At 30.8% G+C, this 26137-nt stretch overlaps 1 protein-coding gene across 1 annotated transcript in view; it reads right to left on the minus strand.

Annotated features, from left to right (window-relative positions):
* Positions 1-7337, minus strand: part of LOC104881449 (uncharacterized) — a 39252-nt gene extending 31915 nt beyond the window's left edge. Inside the window, exons 1-2 of the mRNA XM_010661783.3 lie at positions 4221-7337; positions 478-1182 (exon numbers count right to left, since the gene is read on the minus strand). Coding sequence (XP_010660085.2) covers positions 478-1182; positions 4221-6959 — 3444 coding nt within the window. The 5' untranslated portion in view covers positions 6960-7337. The remainder of the gene's footprint in view (positions 1-477; positions 1183-4220) is intronic.
* Positions 7338-26137: the final 18800 nt, after the last annotated feature.

Raw genomic sequence — 26137 nt, forward strand, 5'->3', positions numbered from 1 at the left:
TCTGAAAAAAAAAATGTGATTTTGAATTGGACTTGTTCTTTTTAATATTTTTCAAATAAAAAAATGTGATTTATAAATAAGCTTTTCTTAACTTGACAACCATGGTCGACTTTATTCATGTTATATTATTAACAAAACTATCATAAATTTCACTTATTGGTGTCCCAGATTTATAATAAATTGACTAATCAATCATGCAATGCATGCACTTATTTTCTTTTAAACATTATAAAATATATATGTATATAGCTATTCAAAACATTTGTTGTAAATCAACAAAACTTGACTTCTCAAAATGATAAAATCAATGTATTTCTTGACTACTTCAAATCATAAATTATGGCATTCAAAATAATATCACAGATCAGAATCATGTATGGAATGGCTAAAGTGGCATTACTAGTTTAACACAAAATTTTAGCTAGAAAACTTCAAGGCAATGAAACTTGAGACAAATCAAAGAATTTGGGCTCTGACCTTATCACAAAGGAAGATGGGTTGTTCAAATGGTTTATCAAGTTCAGAAGCCAACATCTCCAAACTTTCATAACTTTCCACCTCCAGTCTCTCCAACATTGGCCACTCCAAATTATGCAGTCCCAGATAGAAACATTTTAGTTCTTTAAGACAGGAATTTGTCAAAGAGGTCACTTCAGGGAATAAGAACATGGACACTACTTTTGCCATATCTTCGTGTGCAACAATTTCCTTCACTCTACAAGAATTCATATCTACTTCTTTAACTTGCACAAGGCTTCTCACCACATAACCTGGAAAAGGAATTTTAAGACTTGGACAATGAGAAACTCGTACAGACTTTAAGTTTTGATAGGTAAGAAGTCCTTGAGGAGCCTTATTCCATACACACTTCAGCGTCTCAAGATTATCTAAACACAATTCTCGCAACTGAAGGGTAGGAATATCATGATTTTCCTCACTACCTATGGATTCCAGATCAAAAACCTCTTCCAGTGAATTACAGTCCACTATCTTCAGAATTTGTAGACTCGGTAGCCTCTTCAGCACATTGGAAGGAATAACGTTCTGCAGTTTTTGACAGGACCGTACAGACAATCTTTTTAGATTTCCAACGGAGTCTGCAATAAACTCATGATTGTGCCATATCTTTTCCACATTATCCAGGTTGGAGAGATCCAAGTCCTCCAATCTAGGAAATGCAATCTGCAGACATGATTCTGTCGCATTAGTAATATAACTATATGCTCTGAATAACTAGACATAATAGGATATAACATGTAAGGCAACTATGACAAAGAAGAAAACTAGAATAAAAAAGCAAGAAAAAGAAAACATTTCCATTCACAAATACTTCATATGTCCAAAATCAAATGGAGATTACAGAATTGCCAAATTCAGATTTTCAAATTATTCAAGTGAAGGATCAAAATTTGAAACCCCTCTATTTTTTATCTCTTTTTTCAAATTTGATAAATCTTACTCGTTCATAAATGTTTGGTCATAATAATTAGAGTTTCTATTGATGTATTAGGTTTAGTTGACAAATTTGTTCCATTTCTTCCTGATTATGTGCTCAAGTTGACTTTGGACTTTATCAAACTTGACTTCTAGTCACTTCAAAGCCATCAAATTCGAGGTAAGTGTAGATCTATGAATTGGTAAAGCTTTTGGAATGACTAACTTATGAATCAAAACTGAACATAGCAGAAAATTAGATCGAAAAAATTCACAAAATAGGAGAATTCATCCATACCACCCCCTCCCTCCATTTTGTTTTCCAAATTCGTTTCTCACTCTACCTTCTATTTAAAAAAAGCTTTTTGAAATGTTTCAAAATTAAAGAACTCTCCATATATAATTAAATACCAAGGCCTTCAAGTATAAATAGATATGCTTTATTGAAAAGTGACAGATTTTAATGAACCCTAAGAGAAAATATTACTGTGGATAGAAAATAAATAAAACTATTGAGTTTTCAAAACATCTCATGTTTCTTCATTCCTTATATTTACACTTTGAGCCACAAGCTCCCTTCATCTATTGGGTGATCTCATTCAAGTATAAATAGACATTTCCATACCAAAGTTTTCAAGTACAAATAGACATTTGCATTCATTAATGCTTCATCTTCTTAGCAATTAGTCAATCAACCATAAGAAAATTAAAGCAAGTAGAAACCAATGGAGGAGCCAGACACATTTGTTAAGAAGGACAATGAGAAAAATAATATATAGTCATCATCTATAAATTGTAATGTATTAAAGGTATTCATTGTTATTAAAAATTAAATCATTTTAAATATTAATTATGAAATGTGTCAAATTGAACTACCAAAATAATAAAAACATTGAAATTTTTTTAAAATTTTATTAAAAAATTATCCATAACATTTAAAGCAGATTGAAAAGAATTAAAAATAGTACAAAAAACATTAGAAATTTTCAATATTAATTTTAATAATTTTTTAGGAAAAAAAACTTATTTGTATATATATATATATATATATATATATTGAGATTTTTCAGAGCTATAATATCAAAGAGGTACCTACCAACAAAATAGGACCAATCAAGTTGCATCATGTGCATTGAGGTTTTGTTCTTTTGTACCTTCATCTCATTCATTTATATCTTACATTCATTCTTTGTATCTTTATCAACAACTTATATTTTTTTTGCATGCTTTCAACGGTGGAGATTGAGATTTCAATAGAAATTAAATTAGTACCTTAATTTTTTTTTCTTTTTCAAATAACTAAATATAAGACAGTTGAAAGTAAAGTCTTTTATTAAAACTTATCTTTCATATAATAAATCATCCCTCAAACATTAGTGCCTTATGTTTAAACTTTGATGGAACCACATGTTACTCTTACTTCATGTAAAAATATAAGTAGTTAATAGTAACTTGATAGATGTTATCTATAATCCAGAATATCCTATCAAACAATAATAGTTTTATGACTCAAACAAAACATAAACTCACTTAATTTGAACAACTAAATAAGATGATCATCAAAAGTCAGTATAAAAAGGAAAAAGATTGAATAAACTGAAAAAAAAAAATAAGTGTGAATATTAAATAAGATTCTACTTGTTTTTATAATTTTAATTAAATTTTAGTATTTTTATAGTACTTAATGGTGAGTATTATTTTTTTGGTAATAATATTTAATTTTCATTATTTTTTATCTTTTAAAATTTTTAAATTAAATTTGTATTTTTTAAAGAGCACAAAATTTTCATTTAGTTTTTATTTTCTTAACAATTCTTTAGATGTAAGGGATTTTTTCATTTTTCTTTTTCTTTTTTTTTTTTGGGTAAATTGAGGGGTGGCATGTCCCCTCAGCCTTACACCCCACTAGTGGTAGCAAATTGATTTTTAAACCAGATGATGTTTGCATAACAAGTTATATAATCCCTCTCCTTTGCTTTTATAGAAATTACAAGCAACATGCTTGTGTATTAAGTCAAAATTTAAAAGATCCCTATGGATTTAAAATTATGGCTTTCATTTAATTTCATGGTTTATGTTTTAAATTTGAAAAGTATATATTAATTTAAATTAATTATTTCAATGAGATGGTATTGATTGGAAACTCCATGGTTCCTAATTTTTTGAGATCTCTAGGGTTCTCCTTTTGTAATGATTTAGTTTTTTCTTTTTTTTCAATTATACATTGTCTAATATAATTTCTTTTAACTCATACTATAAAATGAATTAATAATATGATTTTGTTGCTGACTTTAAATTGTTAAGCATGGACTCGTATCACTGTTAAAGATACAAGCAATTGGGTTGATGGTATTGAGTCTTACCCCAAGTAATTATGAACCGTATATCTTATTCCTGATTTATATTACATGATGATTTTATCTAATTACTTCTTTTCCTTAGATTGATTTTCTCTTATTTATTCAACAAAATGTAACTTTTATATTTTTCTAACTTTTATGTTTTGTATCTTATCAAAACTAAAGTGACAATAACGTTAATTAAAGAAAGGAGAAGCATCATTACAGACAACCTATATATATATGTAGGTTGGGGTTAGGGTTGGGTAAATGAGGAATGAATTAATAAATATGAAGTGGGATTCATGGTGTGATCCACTCATAAATGAAGTGCTGAGAATCTTAAAATTGCATATGGGCTGTTTTATTTTAAATTTATTTATTTAATATCAAAGTAGTTTAAATAAATTAAAATGGAAGAAACTGGATATCAAGTCTTTAACATACCTTCTGATCGAAAAATAACGTGTGAACATAAAGCATACTCTCTGAATAGATTCCTTGTGGTCCTTCATTGCTTGTCAATGACTCCTGGGTAGCAGTGGTTCCTGTGGAGTAGAAGTTACTGAGCTTTGGTAGATCTTCCAGGCTCAAGGATATCAGTTGAGGAAACGCTAGTTCCCTTCTTTCTCCTGTGGGAAGAACTAATAGATACTGCAAATTCTTACATCTGCCCACGTGTAGAATTCTTAAGTTACCAAAACACCCCACTGGAATTGGGCCATGGCATACAGCATCCAAGTTAATGAGGTCCCGAAGATGCAGCTCCTCCAAGATAGGAAAGGCACTACGCGATGAGACCCACTGATCCATTGAATTAATGATGTATTGAATCCCGGGACTATCATGGATCTGGAGATGCTTCAGCTCAAGAAAGCCCTCCGAGTCTAACTCGTTAGACACATGTTTAGTATCACCCAATCCCCTCAATTCTAGATCTTCAGCTCTCTTTAGCAGTTTGGAAAACCATTTCACCAGATGAAGGCTTTTAACCTCACTGAGCTTCAACGTTCTTGAGGCTTTATAAGTATGATGCCACATCCAGTGATCACCTACTAATATTCTATATCTGGTCAAGTTGTCAAAGAGCATATCTGGTGGAAGCAAATTCAGATTAGGTATTTTTATGTCTAAAGCCCACAACGAAGACAAGTGTTTGAGCTCAGAAAGGCAAGCATTGCTTTCTCCATTGTTAACTCCTTCAACCTCCCATTGAGTAAAGCTATTTTCCATACACATACACTCCAATCGAGATAGACTTGATATGACATTCTGTGGAATTGCTTTGAGGTAAGAGCAATTCCGCAGATCTAACCACCTTAGATCACTCAATTGCATCATTTCTTTCGGCAACTGTTTAATATCGGAACCCACAAAACTAAGAACCTGCAATTGCTTGAGTTCTCCAATTATTGCGATATCTCCAAGCTGGCATTGGTCTAAACACAATGTTCGAAGATTTGGAAGGAAATGAAGTGATGAAGGCAATGGTGTAAGACACGTTTCAGACAAGCTCAAGACTTTGAGTTCTTTGGTCACTACAAAAAAGGAGTCTGGAATTTTCAAGGACGAATTATTACCATCCAATAAAAGGAATTCAAGTTTGGGACATACCAATGCTCCTGGAAGCCTGTGGATATCTCTGCCTATCAACATATGAGTGCAATATGTGAACTCATCCTTCATTTCCCAATATTCTTCGAATCCAAGAGCTTCTTCCACCACAAATCGATGAGGATCTTCCCTTGCAATTGCTCTGGCAAAACCACGAATAACATTATGCATTCTGACAAACTCGTTAAACAACCCTGACGACTCCTGACTCTTTCCATCTTCAACGTCAAGCAACAAGCTTGAGGCTTTGAGGGTTCTCACCAATGTAACTAGTTTAATTCTTGCTTGCTCCAATGACTTGAGGTGGTAAAACAAATCCAAACCCATAGCATACTGTAACAATTGATGCATTGAAATATCGCCATTGCTCAAACAACCACAAAGTAAGAACAATGACTTGACTTCATCACCTTTCAAATGGTTGTAACTCCACTCCAGACATGTTGGAGCAGAACCCCTCAGTTCTTCCAAGGCATTCTTCCATACAGCCACGCTTTCATCTTTTAATGCCTTTGCAATTGTTACAATTGCAATTGGTAGACCCTGACATTCGTTAACTACCTCCCTTGCTGTGGGTCGCAGTTGGTCCCCCTCCACGGAATCACCTGCTGTCTTCTTAAATAAATGCCAAGCTTCTTCTTCTTGTAAATGTTGAATTGGAAAACATTCTTGTGCGCACATGTCTTTGCGTAATAGATCTTCATCTCTAGAAACCAACACTATTTTGCAATCTTTGTGATCATCTTTAGAAGGAATTCCGGCTTCCTCCAAATTAACTTCCATCCAAATGTCATCTAAGATAATAAGGATCTTCTCGTACTTCAGTCTCTGCATCAGTTCACCTGCTCTAGCGGGTTTGGCCACCTCCTTAAATTCCAAGCCTAACATGTCTGCAATTTTTTGTTGAATTTTAGCAAGTCCTTCTTGAAGTTTTTCCGAATCTCGAGTCCAGGATACATCTATGTAGACTCGTGTGGTGAACAGGTTCTCATCTTCAGCTAGTTGGGACAATTGTTTGACCAGCGTGGTTTTGCCCACACCGCCCATGCCCCATACCCCAATCTTGTTGATCTCATCATCTCTTAATGCATCCATAAACTTGTTCACAGTCGAGGCTCTTGATCCAAAAGGTTCATAATCTGTAAAACGTTCAGTCGGTGGAGGTGCACGATATGATACGCCATTCTGGAAATTATGGTATTTTTGAATTTGAACAATAACCTGCGCCTTCTTGTCCGCTTCTCTGCTTAGCAGGTAACGTGACTTGAGATTAGGACACCAGCCATTGAGACAGCTCTTATTTTCATCGTTCATTAATTCCTCTGCCTGGCCTGTAATCCCATCTGCCCGAGTCAGCCAGTCTTGAACAATAGGTCTGATTTCATCCCCTCTTCTAATAGCTGCATCAACAGTAATCTGAAGGTCATCCTTTGCAAGCCCCAACTCCTGAACCTTCTTGTTGAGATCATCCATGTGGCCGCGGTAGCAAAACAGATAACTAAGCTGGCGTCCAATTGGAGCAACCAAGTACTCTGAAACTTTTGTAGCAACGGCAATAATGATCTCTGTCATTTTGTTTCAGTTGGATTTCTTTATTTTTTTTTTTTTGGTGTGTGTGCGGTTTTGTTGGGAAAACAGAAGGGAAATGATGAAAAAAAACAGAAACAAATGAAAGCGGGAGCAAAAGGAAACTAAAATAAGAGAGTGGAAGAAATGGAAGGAGCAGAGTATTTGTTCCAAGCAGAGAGACGGTCACCAACAAAATGAAAAGCAGAATCAGTAGCGAATATGAGTGAAGAGATGGAGAAAGCTCAAGGAATGCATGCAATTTGATTCAATGTGACAAAACGAGAACAAAGTCGGTGTTTTGCAAGCAGATCCTGATGTGAGGCCGAATGTGAAGAGTAGATTACCAAGCTTTTTATTTTTATTTTTTTGGTGGGGGGGGGGGGGGGGGTAGGGATTTGGTTATGTTGGAAAACAGATGGGAACTGTGAAAATAGGAGGAAATTAAGAAGAGGGTGGAGCAAATTAAAATAAACAAGGAAATGAAAGGAGCAGAGTTTGGGTTCCAAACAGAGAGACGGTGAAGGAATCAGAGGTGAATGAGAGCCAAGTTAGGAATGGATGATAAAATGGGAAAGAGGCAGTGACTCGAAGAGAAGGGGCAAGACAAAAGGATTAAGCAACAGCAACAATGACATTAAAAAAAAAGAAGAGAGTGGTATTGCAATTAGGTATGGAAAGGAGCAGACTACTTTTTAACTTGGGGTGTTATTAATTTAATTTTCTTTACAAAGATTTCATAAAAACCTTTTTACAACTTTAAATGAGATGGTTGCAATTTTTAACTTTCCATTAAAGAATATGTAAGCATTGTAGCTTTATGTTCTGGGACGCCTTTGGCTGGAATTTTTTACGAGAGGACGATAGTTTAAAAAAATATTTCCTGGTAGAAAAAATAATTTCAAATTTATAAGTAAGTAGAAAAGAAAAAAATAAAAATAATTATTTTTTTTTAAATTGTCCTTTTAAATGATGATTTTTAAAAAAAAAAATTATAACAAAAAATTTGTCTTGAAATGATTTTAAAATTTTCTTTTAAAAAGAATTATAGGAGACGATTTTGGAAAAAAAGAAATTTAAGGGAGACAAATATCAAAGACAAATACCCTGAGCCTTGGATTCCTCTACATGAACAATATTGTGTGTACGGACAAAAGGGCTCCCATCACTAGGCTCAATCAATGAAAGCCACCGTAGCAATTGATAAAATATAGAAAAAGACAAACACATATGAAATCACGATCAGTGACTTTAAATTCCATCGTGTGCCATTCACCGGCTGCATGTGTTTGTCTCCTTCGGCTGCTAAGTTATTTCCATTTTAATCTCTTCTCTAACTATAAAAAATAATCACAATTTATTTATCATACATGTTTTAAGATATAATATATATGAATCGCCCTACTTAAATTCATTTTTGCCTTCAAGGTTTGGCCAAATGATCTAATTTTATTATAATATTATAAAATGGGTAAATTCCCGTACAAGCTTCATTTAGAAAACAAACCTATAAAAATAATAATAATAATAATTATTATTTTTTTATATTGTTTCATCAAGTTTATTAGTACTATTATGTTGATATTCGGCTGGCGGTTAGGATGGGATATGTGAGTGTTTAGCTAGGTTGACAATTTCAGACAAAATTCCTAAGTGTCCCCTAACTCGGCTTTCCTATTCCTATTCGGACTACTTGACTTTGAAGACTAAGACTTTGCTAAAAGGCCGAGGTATGTAGTCGAGTGTGTGGTGATTGGATGTGAATCAACCTGGTTTTTAATCTTTAAATGTGTTAGAAAGTTGGGAAAAATGGTTTTTGGTGCAAGACTTTCATTCCTCTGTTTCTGGATCGATCCAGGTGTAGGGGTGGATCTATCTAACTAATGTTTTTTTGATCAAATCTTAGCCATTAGATTAAGGGTTTCTTTTTACACTTTAAAAACCAATCTTCTCTCATTTTCTGGGTAGAGAGACTGCTGAAAACGTGGGGAGAGCAGCCACACTCCAAGTGTTCTTCATTTTCTCATTTTTGCTTTCCTAAGTTGGGGTTTTTGATTGCAAAGAAAATCCACTTCTCTTAATGTTTTCAAAACTAGTTTTCAATGGATTTTCTTGAGCAATAAATGAGTTGATTCATTCTTTCATTCACATCTAAATCTCTCATTTTATTTGGGTTGTGCAAAAACCCATTTTCTTTTTGTGTGGATTCAAGAAGAGGCCGAGATTGAGCTTGGTATGGACTCCAAGTGTGCTCCAAAAGGAGAAGCTGAAAATGAAGGTACTAGTCAAGTATTCTGGGAAGGATTGGTTGGCTTGAGCTAGGTAAAACCTTGTACTCAGTTTTTATTCTTCATAGTGGAGTTTTCAATCGGTGATAGGCCCGTGGTTTTTGATCTCTTCGGAGGTTTTCCACGTTAAAAATCCGGTGTTCATTGTCTCTTTCTCTCACTCTATATTTTGATTTATTTTTGAGGAGTGTTGAAGCATTTGCATGTGTTTTGCATTTATAAATTGTTGGGAGAGTGTTGATGCATACATTATTGCTTGTGGATGTTTTGCTTTGTTGAAAAGTTATTAGAAGAAAAAATTCTTGACATTAAAGATAGTCTAAGGTTAGGTAATCTTTGTTGGAAGGATTTTTTTTTTTAAATTGGTCTACAACACCTATTCACCCCCCTCTAGGTGTAGTTCATTATTGAGATTCACATTTTCAGGATAGGTTATAAATATTTTAAGATATTAATAATAATAACCTAAAATATTTATTATTTTTTAAGATATTAATTTATTTCTATTTTAATAAATTTATTTTTATTGAAATAATAGTACATTCTTTAAGTTTTTATATATAGAATTTTTATTATTTTAAAACATATGTTTATAATTTTAGAAAAAAAAGAAACTACTATTTGTATACAAAGAACATATATGCCTTGAAGTTAACTTTTGTAGGTACTATATATAATATAACTTATATTAATAAATTGGATAATTTTACATTTAAAAAAAAAAAAATTAAATATCTTAAATTAATAAATTATATAATTTTATATCTTATTTATATTTCATATAACTTTATTATTTTAAGATTATTAATTTATTAATAAGTAAAATATTCATTTATTATTATATTTATTAATTTATTTTTATTAAAATAATACTAAATTCTTAAATTTAAATATATAAAAATTTTATTATTAAAGTATGTATTTTTAATTTTAATAATAATTTATAATTTAATATTTTTTTAATTAAATTTTAAAGTAAAAGAAATTGAAACCTTAATTATCAAATATGACTTTAATTAAAAGATGATGCCTTAATCTGTAATTGAGGCTGCAACTTAAATTAGAAAAAGAAAAAAAGAAAAATTATGATATGGTTCCTATACGCAGATAAAAGACTAATTTAAACATAAGTCTTGGAAAGGGGTTAAAGCCTATATATTTTTCTAGATATTTTGCCCCGAAACTTCCATTTTCCATGGCTAGCCAGTTGGGATGTGGAAGGCCCGACTTTTTTTTTCTTTCTTTTTTTATTAGGTTGAAAATTGAAACAGTATATCATTGTTTCTCTTTCAAACTAAAACCGTGTCATCTTTTTAGCTTCACCTTTTTACTTTTTATTTTTTATTTTTTTTATCTTATTTATTCATATAACTTTATTATTTATGATTGTTAATTTATTTATATATTAAATTTAAATAAGTGTAAACAAATAACATCATTAAAATTTAAATTTATAAAAAATAAATATATAAATGTTATGTACTAAAATTTATTATTTACTAATTAATATTATTATTTACATAAAATTTAAAATATATACTTTAAAAATTAAAAAAATTATATATTTAAACTTAAGTATTTAGTATTACTTCAATAAATATAAAATTTTAGAAATAATAATAGATTATTATTTTATTTATTAATAAATTAATAATATTAAAACAATAGAATTATATGAGCCTTCTCATTTTAATAATTTTTTTTTATTTAGATTAAAACCACGTTTGGCAAATACATACTTCATTTTAATTTTTATTAATTTAGGTTAACACTGCATTTGTCATTTGACAAATGCAATTTTATTTTTAATTTTTTTGCATTTTTAACTTCACATTTTTACATGTATTTGATGATTTTTTTTTAAAATTTAAAAGTTATAAAATAAATATATAAAAATATATTAAAAATATTATGTTAATTAATGCTCTTATTTATGTGAAATTAAAAAATATGCTTCACTAATAAAAAATTTATACTAGACCCGTAAGTTTAAACATATAAACATTTTTATTATTAAAGCATATATTTTAAATTTATTTCATAACTTTTAAATTTTAAACAAACTAATAAAAAAATAAGTAAAAATATGAAGTTAAAAATGTAAAAAAATAAAAAAATAAAATGCGGTTTCAACCTAAATAAACAAAAATATTAAAATAAAATGGCTCCTATTGACAATAAAATGATTGCTTTGAATATTATGATTTTATTTTTAAGTTTGACTCATTTATTTATATAATTCTGTTATTTCAAGATTATTAAATTTTTTATTAATAAAGTAATAATTTATTATTATTATTTTTAAAATATCTTGATTGAAGTAATATTAGATGCTTTGGTTTAAATATATAATTTTTTAATTATTAAAGCATATATATTGAATTTCATGTAAATGGGAATATTAATTAATAAATAATAATTTTTCTATTTTTAACAAATAAAAATGTTATTAAAAACGGTTGAAAACATGTTAATTATGCAATTGTGTTTAGAAAGCACAACAGCTTGTGACGCTTGCATTTTTCAACCAAAGTAAGTATATTCAACCTTGGGTTCCTTACACGAGTAATGAGTAGAACAAATTATTATTGTAGATCAAGGATGAAAATATCGAGATATATCGATAATATATCATTTATATATCATGTATCGGAGAAGATGAATATAATATATAAATAAGATATATCAATTGACAAAAATATCGAATTATATTGAAAAAAATCACCGACATATCTACGATATATCAGTGAAATAAGTGATGTTTAATGGTCAAATTTTTTAATGTTAGATTAGCTCAATCAACCTATGCATGGTGACCTTTTAATCTTCTCTAATGGGGCAAAAGATGGATAAAGTCTAATTACTTAATATATGTAAATTCTTTAATTTTAGTACAATGGATCAAAGCCTATAAAGCTTTGCAATATCTCAAAGTTAAGTTTCAATGTGGAATTGTGTTCTTATTTGCACAAAATGAAAAAATATATGGGGGAAATGTTTAATGTCCAAACTTTTTAATGTTGAATGAGTCCAACCAGCCTATAATGGTGACTTTTTAATGTTCTCTAATGGGCCAAAGGCTATAAAGCTTTGCAATATCTCAAAGTTAAGTTTTGATGTTGAATTGTGCTCTTATTTACATAAAATGAAGGACTTGAACTTAGATGCTTAGATTTAAAATGGATGGCTTTTATCATTAAACCAAACTTATTTTATGATACACACACACACGCACACAGATATATATATATATATATATACTTTTTATATATTATAATATATTTTATAAATTAATAAAAATAAAATATTATAAATAAATAAATTTATTTTAATTATTTTATGATCAATTTCATATACTAATTTAAGAAAAATGTAAAATCATAAATAAAATTATCAATATTTTTATCTTGATGTAAACCTTATGGTGCTAGCTTGGATCATTCATGAGGAAAGTGAGCTGAAAGAAAGAAAAAAGAAAATAGAAAATAGAAAATGGAAAGAAAAAGAGAGACATGAAGTTATAGGATAATGATAGCCTTTTTCAAGATCATTATCACAATAGGTTATTCCATTGAAAGAATTATTATTATTATTGTGGACCTATTGTTTATTCTAAACTATTATTAGCTGGTTTTTTAATCAGGGGAATTATGTAAATATGTTGCATTAGGGAATTAAAAAAGAAAACATAACCCAAAAAAACCCTTTCATTGGAAAGTACATTTTGACCCAAAAAAAATGCCCATTTCATGCTTAATGTTTGAGTGGGGTTTTTTGCTTAAGATTTCAGACAGTGGTAGAGGAAAATTTGTACAAATAAAAATAAAGAGTGAAAGGGCGAACCATGTTTTTATACATAGAGATTTTAAAAATTAAGTGTACTAGTATGTAGTTAAGATGAACCTTTCTCTCATATGGAGTAAGGATGTTTTATTTTTGGTAGAAAACAACAATATGTTGTTGAATAACTTAAATTTTTTATTCAGGTGATGGCTATAAGAAATAGGACTTGCTTTAAACCATAGTTTTTAAATGCAAAAAATAAGAAACATAGGGATAGAACAAAGCTTTTATCACATATCCTCATTTGGTGGACTCTCATATTTTAAGCTACTGTAGAGAGAAAAAATAAAAAAAATAAAAAAATAACTGAAATAAAAGTATGCTACACTTGATTGTTGGAATTTTTATGTGTGGACTTACATAATCAATTTGATAATATCATAAATCAGTGTTAATTTATTTTTTGCATTGTGGTCCATAATGGGACTGGACACATATTGTTGCTTGATTTTTTATGGGCTCACCCTAATTCACTTGGCTGATCCATTAAGTCAAGTAATCCAACTAAAGTGTGTAATGTGTAATATTTATATATATATATATATAGATGTGTGTGCATTTGGGTAGCTATCCTCTTTTCTTCTATTTGGAGAGAGCACTTCCGGCAAACACACACACACACACACTTCACTTTGGACTGAATTTTGGGAGGCAAGGGAAGAGCTCATTGATCCCTCATTCTCGGACCATCACGCACCCAGAAAGCAGCTTATTGGATATCAAAGGGAGAAGAAATGGCTTCTCATGGCATGAACCAAGGTAACCGGATGAATTTTTGCTATTAAATGCATGCTTAAATGTTAACATGTGATCCTATAATATTTAAATTCTCTTCAATTGGTATCAGAGCAAGCATGGTTGACATTTGAGCTGCAATTTTGGGTTAATTTTTTATTTCTCGTTTTTTGGTTATGGAAGACATTTTTTGGGGTTTTTTTTTTTTTTTTTGTTTGGTGTTAATTCTTGGTTTTTAAGCCCGATTGAGGTTGGAGACTTGTAGAGAATATTGTTTGGAGCAAAACCCATCAATTTTTGTGATTTTTGGAGCTCATTTGGTGATATTTCGAAAATTAGGGCTTGTTTGGTTCTTGCTATTATGCGTTTTTTGTGCATTTTTTTGGATTTGGATTGAAGGATTGATGTTTGAAGATGGAAATCTAACGTATTTTTGTCGAAAAATGCGCGAAATTTTGGGCGAAATTTTTTTTTTCTTCTCCAAAACCAGGCCGTGCTCAGCTGGAGGAGAAGATGAACAGTAACATGCTGACGTCATCATGACGTCATAAAAAAACAAAATTTTTTTTTGTTTTGTTTGCCTTGGTATTTTTGGATTGATTATGCATATGTTAGAATTATTATGCATTTTTTAAAATTGACTTTATTGGGACAATTATTATAATTATTGTTTTTATGGTATAATTTTTATTTTATACCAATAATGTTGTCCAAGGTCAATTTTGTTAACTATTTAAATTTATTGTGGCAATATATAACACTTGTATGATTGCCTATCGCAATTCCAAGTGTGTCAAGTTGCGCAAATTGAATATTTTAGTTTATCATGACAATAGTGAACATATATGTGGTTGCCTATCGTGACCCTATATGTGTCAAATTGTCTTTGCTGAGATAATTTAACTCCCACATTTAGTTGCTTTATTATTGTGATTACTAAGATCCATATGGGTATTGTAATTTTCCTATCGATGATAACAATACTTGGTAGGATGCTTAGATTGGTGAAGGAAATTAATTGTATATTATGAACCGTACTAATTTTCTTTGCCCTTTCGGTAATAAAATTAGTACATCTTGGTTGTAATATTTAATTAGTTGTCCTTACCGCCGTGGAATTTTCAAAATTCCAATCTATTGCTAAATTGAGAAATTATGGAAACTAGCAAATGCATGATATTGTAATAACATGCATACTGTTGAATTTTGCTATTTTCCAGCTACTAGCAATCCTGGTATTTCTCTGTAATTGTCTGCCATCAAACCTCTTACTGGGAATAATTTTGAAGAATGGTTTGAGTCCTTTAACGTGCATATGACTCTACAAAATCTGGACTTGGCTTTGAGGGTTGATGAGCCAAGTAAGCCCACTGATGTGAGCTTTGCAGATGAAAGATTATTTTATGAAAGATGGGAGCACTCCAACAGGAGTTGTTTGATGGTGATGAAATACACTATGGATGAATCTATCAAAGAATGCATGCCAAAGACAGAAAGGGCCAAAGACTTCTTGGAATATGTGAAGACCAATTATACCAAGGTTGATAAGGCAGAAATGACAACTCATTTGAAGCTTCTCACAACTACTATATATGATGGAGTCAGTGGGGTTAAAGATCATATCATCAAGCTAAGGCACCACTTCAACAAGGCAAATTAGATGAAAGTGGAGTTGGGTGAAAATTTTCTAAAATGGTTGATACTTGAGTCTCTTCCTGTTTCCTTTGATGCAATGAAGTTGACTTACAATGCCTTGAAAGAAGAATGGACTCTGAAGGAGTTGATGTCCATTGTAGTGCAACATGAAGTCTCACTGAAGAAAAATGAGACTCACTCTCTTGCTCTTGTAACTGATCAAGTCAGTAATATGAAGAAAAAACCTCAACACAAGAATTTTGGAGGCTTTAAGCAGTTCAAGAGGAAAGGGAATTCAAATCAAGGAACCTCCAATGCATCTGCTTCTTCTAATGCTACAAAGAGTGAGAAATTCAAGGGGAAGTGCAACTTTTGCCATAAGATTGGCCACAAGCAAGCTGATTGCTTCAAATTTAAAAATTGGCTAGAAAAGAAAAAGAAAGGTGAAATTGTGGTTGTGGTTAATTTGAATGCAAACATGATTGAGACAAATAATGCTGATGTTCATGCCAATTCTTGGTGGTTAGATACTGGTGCCACTATTCATGTCACTAATTCTTTGTAGGAGATGACAAACAGAAGGAAGTCGTCAAAGCATGAAGAATGTGTGTATATGGGTGACGGAAGCAAAGTGAAAGTGGAATTTTTTGGCATGATAAAGCTGAAGTTGATCACATAAAGTTTTTTGTTGTTACACAATGTGGCTTTCATACCCTCACTTCGGAGGAATCTGATTTCTGTATCTTCTTTGGATAGACTTGGTTATTCTTTTCACTTTGGAGATGGAAAAGTGAATATTTTTTGCAACTCAGTCTTAATTGGCAATGGTGTTTTGTTTGGAAATCTTTATTGTCTCAGTTTGCATCATGGTTTATTATGTGATTCATCTTCTGTTAATTCTGTTGTTGGTTGCAAGCGTGCTAGAATGAATTTGAGTTCTTCCATGTTATGGCACAAACGCCTAGGTCATATTTCTAGGCAAAGATTAGAGAGATTGGTGAAAGATGGTGTGCGTTCTAATCTTTATTTCTCAGACTTCGAAACTTATGTTGTTTGCTTAAAGGGGAAGCTGACAGCAAAGACTAGAAATGAGAAGATTAATAGGTGTGGAAGTACTTTAAACTTGATCCACACAGATATATGTGGTCCTTTGACACCAACTACTTTAGGGGGTTATAAATATTTCATCACTTTTATTGATGATTTCTCTAGATTTGGTTATGTTGAACTAATCCATGAGAAATCTGACTTCTTGAATGTGTTTAAAGCCTTTAAGGCTAAGGTGGAGTTGCAGTTGGGAAAGCCCATTAAAGCCGTGAAGTCTGATAGAGGTGGTGAGTATTATGGGAGATATGATGAGACTGGACGGAATCCTGGACCATTTGCTAAGTTTCTGTTGGAATGTGGCATTGATGCGAGATATACAATGCCAGACACTCCTTAATGGAATGGGGTTGCAGAAAGGAGGAATCGCACATTGTTAGATATGGTGAGGTGCATGTTGTCTAATTCCTCTTCACTAGAATTTCTGTGGGGTGAAGCCTTAAGGACTGCGACATATATTTTGAATTAAGTGCCCAGTAAGTCTGTGCCTAAGACACCTTATGAGCTATGGTCAGGAAAGAAACCCAGCCTTCACCATTTCCATGTTTGGGGATGTAAGGCTGAGGTTAGGCCCTATAACCCACAGTCAAAGAAACTTGATCCTAAAACCATTAGTGGTTTCTTTGTTAGCTATTGCATTGGATCAAGGGGTTCCAGATTTTATTGTCCATCTCATACCACCAGGATCATTGAATCAGACAGGGCTGTATATTTTGAGGATGAAGTTACTGCTGATCCAAATTTTGTGCCTCGTGAGATACCTTTTGGAGAAGAACATGTTGTGATTCATTTTCTACATCTCATGTTCCAAATGTGGATGTTCCTATTGTCCAACAGCCAGCCACTAATCAAGGAGAGCATGGTGATCAAGTGGAATCTGGCCTTCCTGTAGATGATACTACTGTTAATAAGGTTCCTTTGAGAAGATCACAGAGGGTTCGTAGGCCGGCTATTTCAGATGATTATATGGTTTATTTGTAGGAGGATGAGTATGATGGTTATGATGCTTTTGATCCAGTCACTTACCAAGAAGCAATTCATTGTCCTCAATTCATATCTTGGAAAGAAGCCATGGATGATGAAATGAATTCTATGTATATGAATGGTGTTTGGGACTTGGTTGAATTGCCACATGGTTGTAAACCAGTTGGGTGTAAGTGGATCTTTAAGACCAAACGTGATTCTAGCGGGAAAATAGAGAGATATAAAGCTAGACTTGTGGTTAAAGGTTATAGTCAAAGAGAAGGAATTGATTTCAAAAAAACCTTCTCACCTGTGTTGACCAAGGACTTTTTTAGAGTGATTATGGCCATAATAGCTCATTTTGATTTGGAGCTACATCAGATGGATGTCAAGACAACTTTCTTGAATGGTGATTTGGATGAAGAGGTGTATATGGAGCAACCTACTGGTTTTGTAGAAGTTGGAAAGGAAGATTTAGTTTGCAAGCTCAGTAAGTCCATTTATGGTCTTAAACAGGCTTCGAGGCAGTGGTATCTGAAGTTTGATAGGATTATCACCCAAAATGGCTTTAAAGAGAATACAGTTGATAGATGCATATATTTGAGGGTCAGTGAGAGTAGTTACATATTTCTTGTTTTATATGTTGATGATATACTACTCGCATCAAATGATCCTAACTTGTTGATTGAGACAAAGCACATGTTGTCAACCCATTTTGACATGAAGGATCTTGGTGAGACTTCTTATGTCTTGGGCATAAAGATTCTTCGTGATAGGGCTAATGGAGTGCTTAAATTGTCTCAAAGAGCCTATATTGAAAAGATATTGAAGAGGTTCAATATGCATAACTGTAAATCTACTAAAGCGCCAATTGTGAAGGGTGATAAATTTTCAAAGGCTCGGTGTCCTCAAAATGATGATGAGAGAGAGGAAATGAGGACCATTCCTTATTCATCTGTGGTGGGCAACCTTATGTATGCTTAAGTATGTACATGCCCTGATATTGCTTTTGTTGTGGGCATGTTGGGAAGGTACTTGAGCAATCCTGGGAGTCAACATTGGAAAGCAGCTAAGAAGGTCCTTAGGTATTTGCAAGGAACTAAGGACTTAATGTTGACATATTAGTGCACCAGCTTACTTGATGTAGTTGGGTTTTGTGATGCTGATTTTGCTGGATGCATAGATGATAAGAAATCTACTACGAGCTATATTTTTATGATGGCAGGAGGAGCTGTATCGATCTTGGAAAAGTGTCAAGCAGACACTTACAACATCCTCAACTATGGAGGTAGAGTATGTGGCATATTATGAGGCTTGTTGTCATGCTATGTGGATGCAGAATTTTATTTAAGCTTTGGGAGTTGTTGACTCCATTTCTAGACCGCTGAAATTATTTTGTGATAATTCCGTAGCTGTTGCTTTCTCCAAGAACATTAGGAGTATTTCTCGCTCCAAACATATTGATGTAAAGTTCTATTTTGTTAAGGAGAAAGTGGCAGAGTCTCTTATTGATATTGAACACATGTCCACAAAAAGTATGTTGGCAGATTTATTAACAAAAGGCTTACCCATAATTGCATTTCAAGAACATGTATCTCAAATGGGGTTGTTGGAAGCCTAGGTTGTATTAAGTTAGTGGGAGCCACTTTTTGGTATTGTAATACTATGTTATTGTTGGAAGGATTGCTATTATTGTACATTTCCCTATGAATCAAGCAATGAAGCATATATGATTGCTTTTGATTATTTGTTTTTGATGAGATTCTATGGGACATTGATTTATGATTATGTATATGTTGTGATGTTTGATTATGTAGTCTAAGTGAGAGAATTGTTGGAATTTTTATGTGTGGACTTACATAATCAATTTGATAATATCATAAATCAGTGTTAATTTATTTTTTGCATTGTGGTCCATAATGGGACTGGACACATATTGTTGCTTGATTTTTTATAGGCTCACCTTAATTCACTTAACTAACTCATTAAGTCAAGTCGTCCAACTAAAGTGTGTAATATGTAATATATATAAAGAGAGAGAGAGAGAGAGAGAGAGAGAGAGAGAGATGTGTGTGCATTTGGGTAGCTATCCTCTTTTCTTCTATTTGGAGAGCACTCCCGGCAAACACACACACACACACACTTCACTTTGGACTGAATTTTGGGAGGCAAGGGAAGAGCTCATTGATCCCTCATTCTCGGACCATCACGTACCCGGAAAGCAGCTTATTGGATATCAGAGGGAGAAGAAATGGCTTCTCATGGCATGAACCAAGGTAATCGGATAAATTTTTGCTATTAAATGTATGCTTAAATGTTAACATGTGATCCTATAATATTTAAATACTCTTCATTGATCCCTACTTAATAACAATGAGGGATCCAGCTGGGGCCTAGGGCGCAACCCCTACCCATGAAAATCCTATTTAGTTCCAATGAGGATGTTTGATGCCCTCCTCCAAATGTGGGAAAAAAAAATCCATCTCCAAACAAGCAATGCCCCCACCCCCCTAAGCTAAGCCATGTGAAAGTCCAACTTAGGAAAAAATTATAGGTTGCCCCCCCTCTTCCCCAACACAAAGTTTGAGAACTTTAATTTGTGTACTTACAGTGAATACGTTCAATGATTTAGTTGTTGAAGGGCATCTTTTAATCTTATTGTCGTATGATGAGAGATGAGTCTTGGGTTTTTCGTCAAAAAGAACATAATGAAGATAAAATGAAGAAAGAGTTTTTTTTTTTTTTTTTTATGTTCCATCAATTACTTTAACTAGGGTATTGTCCCTTGTAATAAATTTGTTAGATGCTCTGAGCTCTCATCGTGGCAATAGGTTACATCATACGTGTAGAACCAAAAGCAATGTTTTCTTTATTCTGGCTATTGTTATATGTACAATTGTTCAGTTGTTATTTGTTTTAATTCCTATATTTACTAGATAGACATATATATATGTAAGACGTACTTGTTCTGAGGTGATCACCATTTTTTTTGCTATGACACCAAAATGTGAACATTAAATAATAATTTGTTTGATTCAATGTGATACAATACATATATTACTGAAACATATCATCATTGTGTGTGAGTTGTGTAAATGCTTAAACCTTTTCTACACTATATTCAACAGAATTGATGATATGCTTGATGGTACTAGCTATATAGGGTTCAGAAGTTTTTCATAGTTCATTTTTTTTTTTTTGCATAATTTGATATAATTTAGGACAACAAACCCATGAGATGAGGTGTTATCGTAAATTCAATTTTTCCCACTGCTTGTTGAATGATGTAGCATGCAATTGTCACTCAGGCTTCAAATTGATTGCGTAGAATGCTTAAATTTAAAAATAACTGTCTTTTCCCCTTAAAGCAACAGTATATGTTCAGCGGTGTACCTCATGTTAGATGGGGTTGAGAATTAGTGGTTTTCGTCTCCATTTTTTTTTCACATTATAAAATGCACATTGATCCACAAGTTACCATAGAAGTATAGATCTCATATTTTATAACAAGAAATAATTTTTTTAAAGATAATTTTCATCATTTATAAGTTTAATTATTGTTAATACAATATTATTGTATTTTCAAGTGAAAAAATAATTGGAAAATTTGTAAAATTTTGGGGTACAAAAGAATGTGAAGAAGAATAAGAAAAATGTTAGGATCTTCATATTCTTCATACCCTTCATCGTATTCTCCGTACCTTCTCAAAATTTTCAGTGTTTTAATTTTTAATTTTTTTTATGATAATTTTCATCATTTTTAATAAGTATCAATAAACAATATTATTGTATTTCCAAATGAAAAAAAATTCGAAAAATTATAAAATTTCAATGGTACAAAAAATGTGAAAAATTATACGAAAAGAGGAATAGTATGAATAATGTCTGGATAATTTACATCATTTCTAAGTTTAATTAGTATCAATAAACAATATTATTGTATTTCCAAGTGGAAAAAAATTAAAAAATTTGTAAAATTTAGTGGGTAGGAAAAATATGAGGAATGGTACGGAAAATGTGAGGATTCTCACTTTCTTCGTATCCTTCCTCGGATTATTTGTACCCTCCTAATTTTTTAGTGTTTTAATTTTTAAATTTTTTTTAGGATAATTTTCATTATTTATAAGCTTAATTAATATCAATAAACAATATTATTGTATTTCCAAGTGAAAAAACAAAATCAAAAACTAAAAAAATTGTAAAATTTCAAAGGTACAAATAATGTGAGAAATGGTATGAAAAATGTGAGTTCCTCACATTCTTCATATCCTCCTCAGTTTTTTAGTGTCTTAATTTTTAAATTTTTAAATTTTTTCGAGGATAATTTTTATTATCTCTCAGCTTAATTAGTATTAATAAACAATATTATTGTATTTTCAAATGGAAAAAAAAATGAAAAATATTTCTCATATTCTTTGTATCTTCCTTAATTTTTTAGTATTTTAGTTTTTAAATTTTTTTGAGGATAATTTCCATCATTTATAAGCTTAATAAGTATCAATAAACAATATTATTGCATTTTCAAGTGGAAAATTTTTGAAAAATTATAAAATTTTAAGGGTACAAAGAATGTGAAGAATGATACAAAGAATATGAGGCATTGCATTATTCGTACCATTCATCACATTTTTCGTACCTTTTATATTTACCTAGTGTTTTTAATTTTTAATTTTTTTTAGAATAATTTTCATAATTTCTAACCTTTGAAAAAATTATAAAATTTTGACAATACAAAAAATGTGAGGAAAGGTACAAAGAATATCAAGATTCCTCACATTTTTTCGTACTATTCCTCATATTCTTTGTTCCCTTCACAATTATTTAGTGTTTTAATTTTTTAATTTTTAAAAAATAATTTCCATCATTTTTAAGCTTAATTAACATCAATAAACAATATTATTCTATTTCTAAGTGGAAATGTTTTTTGAAAAATTGTAAAATTTGGAGTATACAAAAAATATGAGGAAGGGTATATACCATTTCCAATTTTTTAGTATTTTCATTTTCTAATTTTTTTAAGGATAATTTTCATCATTTCTATTTTTTAATTCCTTTTTTTTTAAAAAAAAAATTCCATCAAGAATAACTCAAAATAATATTATTAAACTATTTTATTATCATTTTAAGTTAAAAAGTAAATCTAAAATTTAAAAAATATAAATAATTTAAGGTACAAAAAATGTGAGGTTAAAACAAAAAAATGTGGAACGGATATTAATAATTTGATGAATACATATTTGGTGTCTTCATCACATTTTAATACATGCTTGGTACGTTGATCACATTTTTCATATCCATTTTTTGAAATTACAAATTTATTTTTGAAAATAGTATCATTAGCAACTAAAATGGGTATTGATAATTTATTTTATTATAACTTTAATTTAAAAATCTTAAATTCAAAAAATATAAATTTTGAAGAATACGAAAAATATTAGGATGGTCTAATTATCTAATCTTTATATATAATTATCAAAATATTGAATTTTAATGTAAATACTCATTTTATATTAAAATATTATCATATTTATTTTTATATCAAATTTAAATATTTAATAATTTATTAAAAATAAAACAATGTAGTCAAATAATTATTTTTTAATCCAATTCTATTTTTATCTCAATATTTATCACATATTTATTTTATTTAAACCCAAAATTTTTGGGAAATGGGGAAGAAGAGGAAAAAGGAGAAGAGAGTGAAGGTCACAACTGGTTTTTCTCGTTAAGTGGATTTTTTTTTTCAAATTTAAAATGGATGGCCAAGATGTAATCTTGGACATCCAATGGCTTAAAAAAATTTGTATAGTACCGAAGGAGGTACCCTAGAATTGTCCATCAATAGTCAAGAACCCACCATCAAGAAGAGGGTCCAACCGGATACCTATTCAAAAGTGTCATCAGTCCCATCATTTATTTCTCACTGCTTTCCATCCATTACTTTCTTTTTTTATTCAATTCATTTGCTTATTACCCTTTTTGTTTTTCCTTTTTTATCTTCTTACATCTTTTCATCCCAATATTTATACTTTCATCAAATAACTTAAATTTATATATATATATATATTTTTTTTTTTAATTAACATAATTTTATTATGCTATTAATATTTAAAATTATTCATGTTATTATTCATATCATTTTTATTAATATTATCTATCATTTTTATAATTATTATTCACCTTATTATTCATATCATTTTCATGAAATTAAACTAGGAAAGGAAATGAGCCGAGCATTCGTTCCAAACGGAGAGATGAAAAGTAGAATGATCTCTAGTGAATATGAGTGACGCTAGGAAAAATGACAAAGGAGATGAGAAAGCTCAAGTAGAACGAGGAAAGTCAATGGTTTTTGCAAGCAAAAATCAGCAGCAGAGGCCATCAAGAAAAGAGTAAAGAAATTGAGATATAAGTAACACACTAACACCAAGCAGATCCCTGCCGTAGGGCTGAATGTGAAGGGGGCAGAGACCAAGAGTAGGAAAAAACAGCTATAACACCAAACCAAGAGGAAAGTGTTAATGGCTTGAGGTATAGAGTGTGTACGGGTGCATTGGTCAGTGAGAGAAGCACGCTCACTGTTTGCAATAAAGCGTGAGGCAGGTGATGCGAAGATGTAATAATAAAGTTTTCAGTAATTCTTGTGGTATTTTATCATGAATGCTGAATGTGAAGGGCAGAGAGTCGGTATGACATGACTAAGCAAAAACCACCTATAAATTATCATACAAAACCAAGCAGAAAGTGTTAGGGAGAATTACCCTTAAGGGTAGGTTGGGGAAAAATATGACTGATGAGGGTGGGTAAATTTGATAATTATTGTGAAGGATAGGGTAAAATTATGATAATTCCTTCAAAGGCCTTATTTTGTTTAAATACCAAGATTACCCTTAATAAGTGAAAAGTAACAGCAAAGTGAAAAGCATCAGGAAAGAAAAAAGAGTTTTTTTCTTTAACCTACCTGCAACTTGTCGGTATTGTAAAAGAAAAAAAAAGGAAAGGAAAAAGGTCCAACACTTTAGGTCATTATCTACAACCGTTTACACAAAACTTGTTTTTTTTTGTGTGAATCTAGCAAGAAATCCATTAAAGGTAAGTTTTTTTTTTAAATACCAAAAAAAAAAATGTCTGTTTATGGAAATAAATAAATAAATAATTTAAAAATCGGATCGAATGAATGAAAAGTTAATAATTTTAACAATGTAGCCGTAAAATATTAGATCTAAAATATTAGATCTAAAATATTGAAGGAGGTTTTGAGAAAGAAATTACATTTTTTTTGTGTAAAATGTTATTTAAATTTATTATTTTGAATTTTTTTTATATTATTTTGGTCATATTGAAGATGTGTTTTTATTTTTAATTTATTTTCCGGGTGGATTGTTTGATATGATTATTATTGATTTCCATTGAAAAGGTTTGCACTTTAGTTTTGTTGTTAAGACTTTTTGACATGGTTGAAGAAAAAATGTTCTCAATTGTTTTATGCTTGTTTGGGACCACTTTGTTTGTTTATTTATGAACATATTTGGATTTTCATTGAAAACTGAAATCCCCTTTGTACGAGACCAATTTGTCTTTTATTATGAATTTGTTAAAGAGTTAAGATCACTATATTTTTGTTATGAATTTGTTACCTTTTTGTATAAGTATTATTTTGGTATGATGAGTTGAATGCCTAGTAGTTTGAAGGTTGTGTAAAAGAACCATTACTTCAGTTATAAAGTATAAGTACAATACAAATGCAATATAGTTACAATGAAAAAACATTAACATTACAATACATTACAATATACTAAAATGACAAAATATTGAATTGTTTTTTACTGAACTGACATTTCTAGGCTATCATGTTGTATTCCTATCATAAAACATCCTTGCAAGCCAAAATTATAAAAAGACAACAAAAATACACTATTGTAATTTTAATACATGAAGTTGTTGATGATTATCCGATGATGGATAAAAAAAAATCTATAATTTTTTTTTATATCAAAATATAGAGGTATAATAAAAATACACCACAATTACAATACAAATACAATAACATTACGATACATTATGATAAGGTAAAATTTTGAAAATTTCAAATTTCTTATGAAACTGGGCAATTGTGGGTTCTTTGGCATATCCCTAACATGTCTAATATACAACAAATATTGCTATTTATTATTTAAAATATGTCTCAATTGATTATAATTTTCATTTGTTTATTTTGTATTTGTTGTAAAATTTTCCTTGATTGTAATATTGTGAAATAGATTGATTTGATTGGCGGTGAAAGAAGACGTACTTCTGAATTGGTAAATGGACTTGGAAAATTCCATTTATGGCTACCTTCATGAAGGAGGGGAGATTGTACCTAAGGAGGATAAACAAATACAATATAAGGGTGGGCAACAAAAAGGCATGTACATTGGACAAGGGATGTCATATGCTGATTTTGTTTCAAAGGCATGCGAACGGTTGGATATTAATTCAAATAGATATACATTTCATTACACCCTTGAGTTTGATCCATCTGCACTTCAACAGTTGGATGATGATGAGGACATGCATATTCCAAACATCAATACGTTATGTAGAAAAGACTTGTTAAAACATAGAAAATGATAT

The sequence above is a fragment of the Vitis vinifera genome, chromosome 14 (genome assembly GCF_030704535.1).
Source record: "Vitis vinifera cultivar Pinot Noir 40024 chromosome 14, ASM3070453v1".
Lineage (NCBI taxonomy): Eukaryota > Viridiplantae > Streptophyta > Magnoliopsida > Vitales > Vitaceae > Vitis > Vitis vinifera.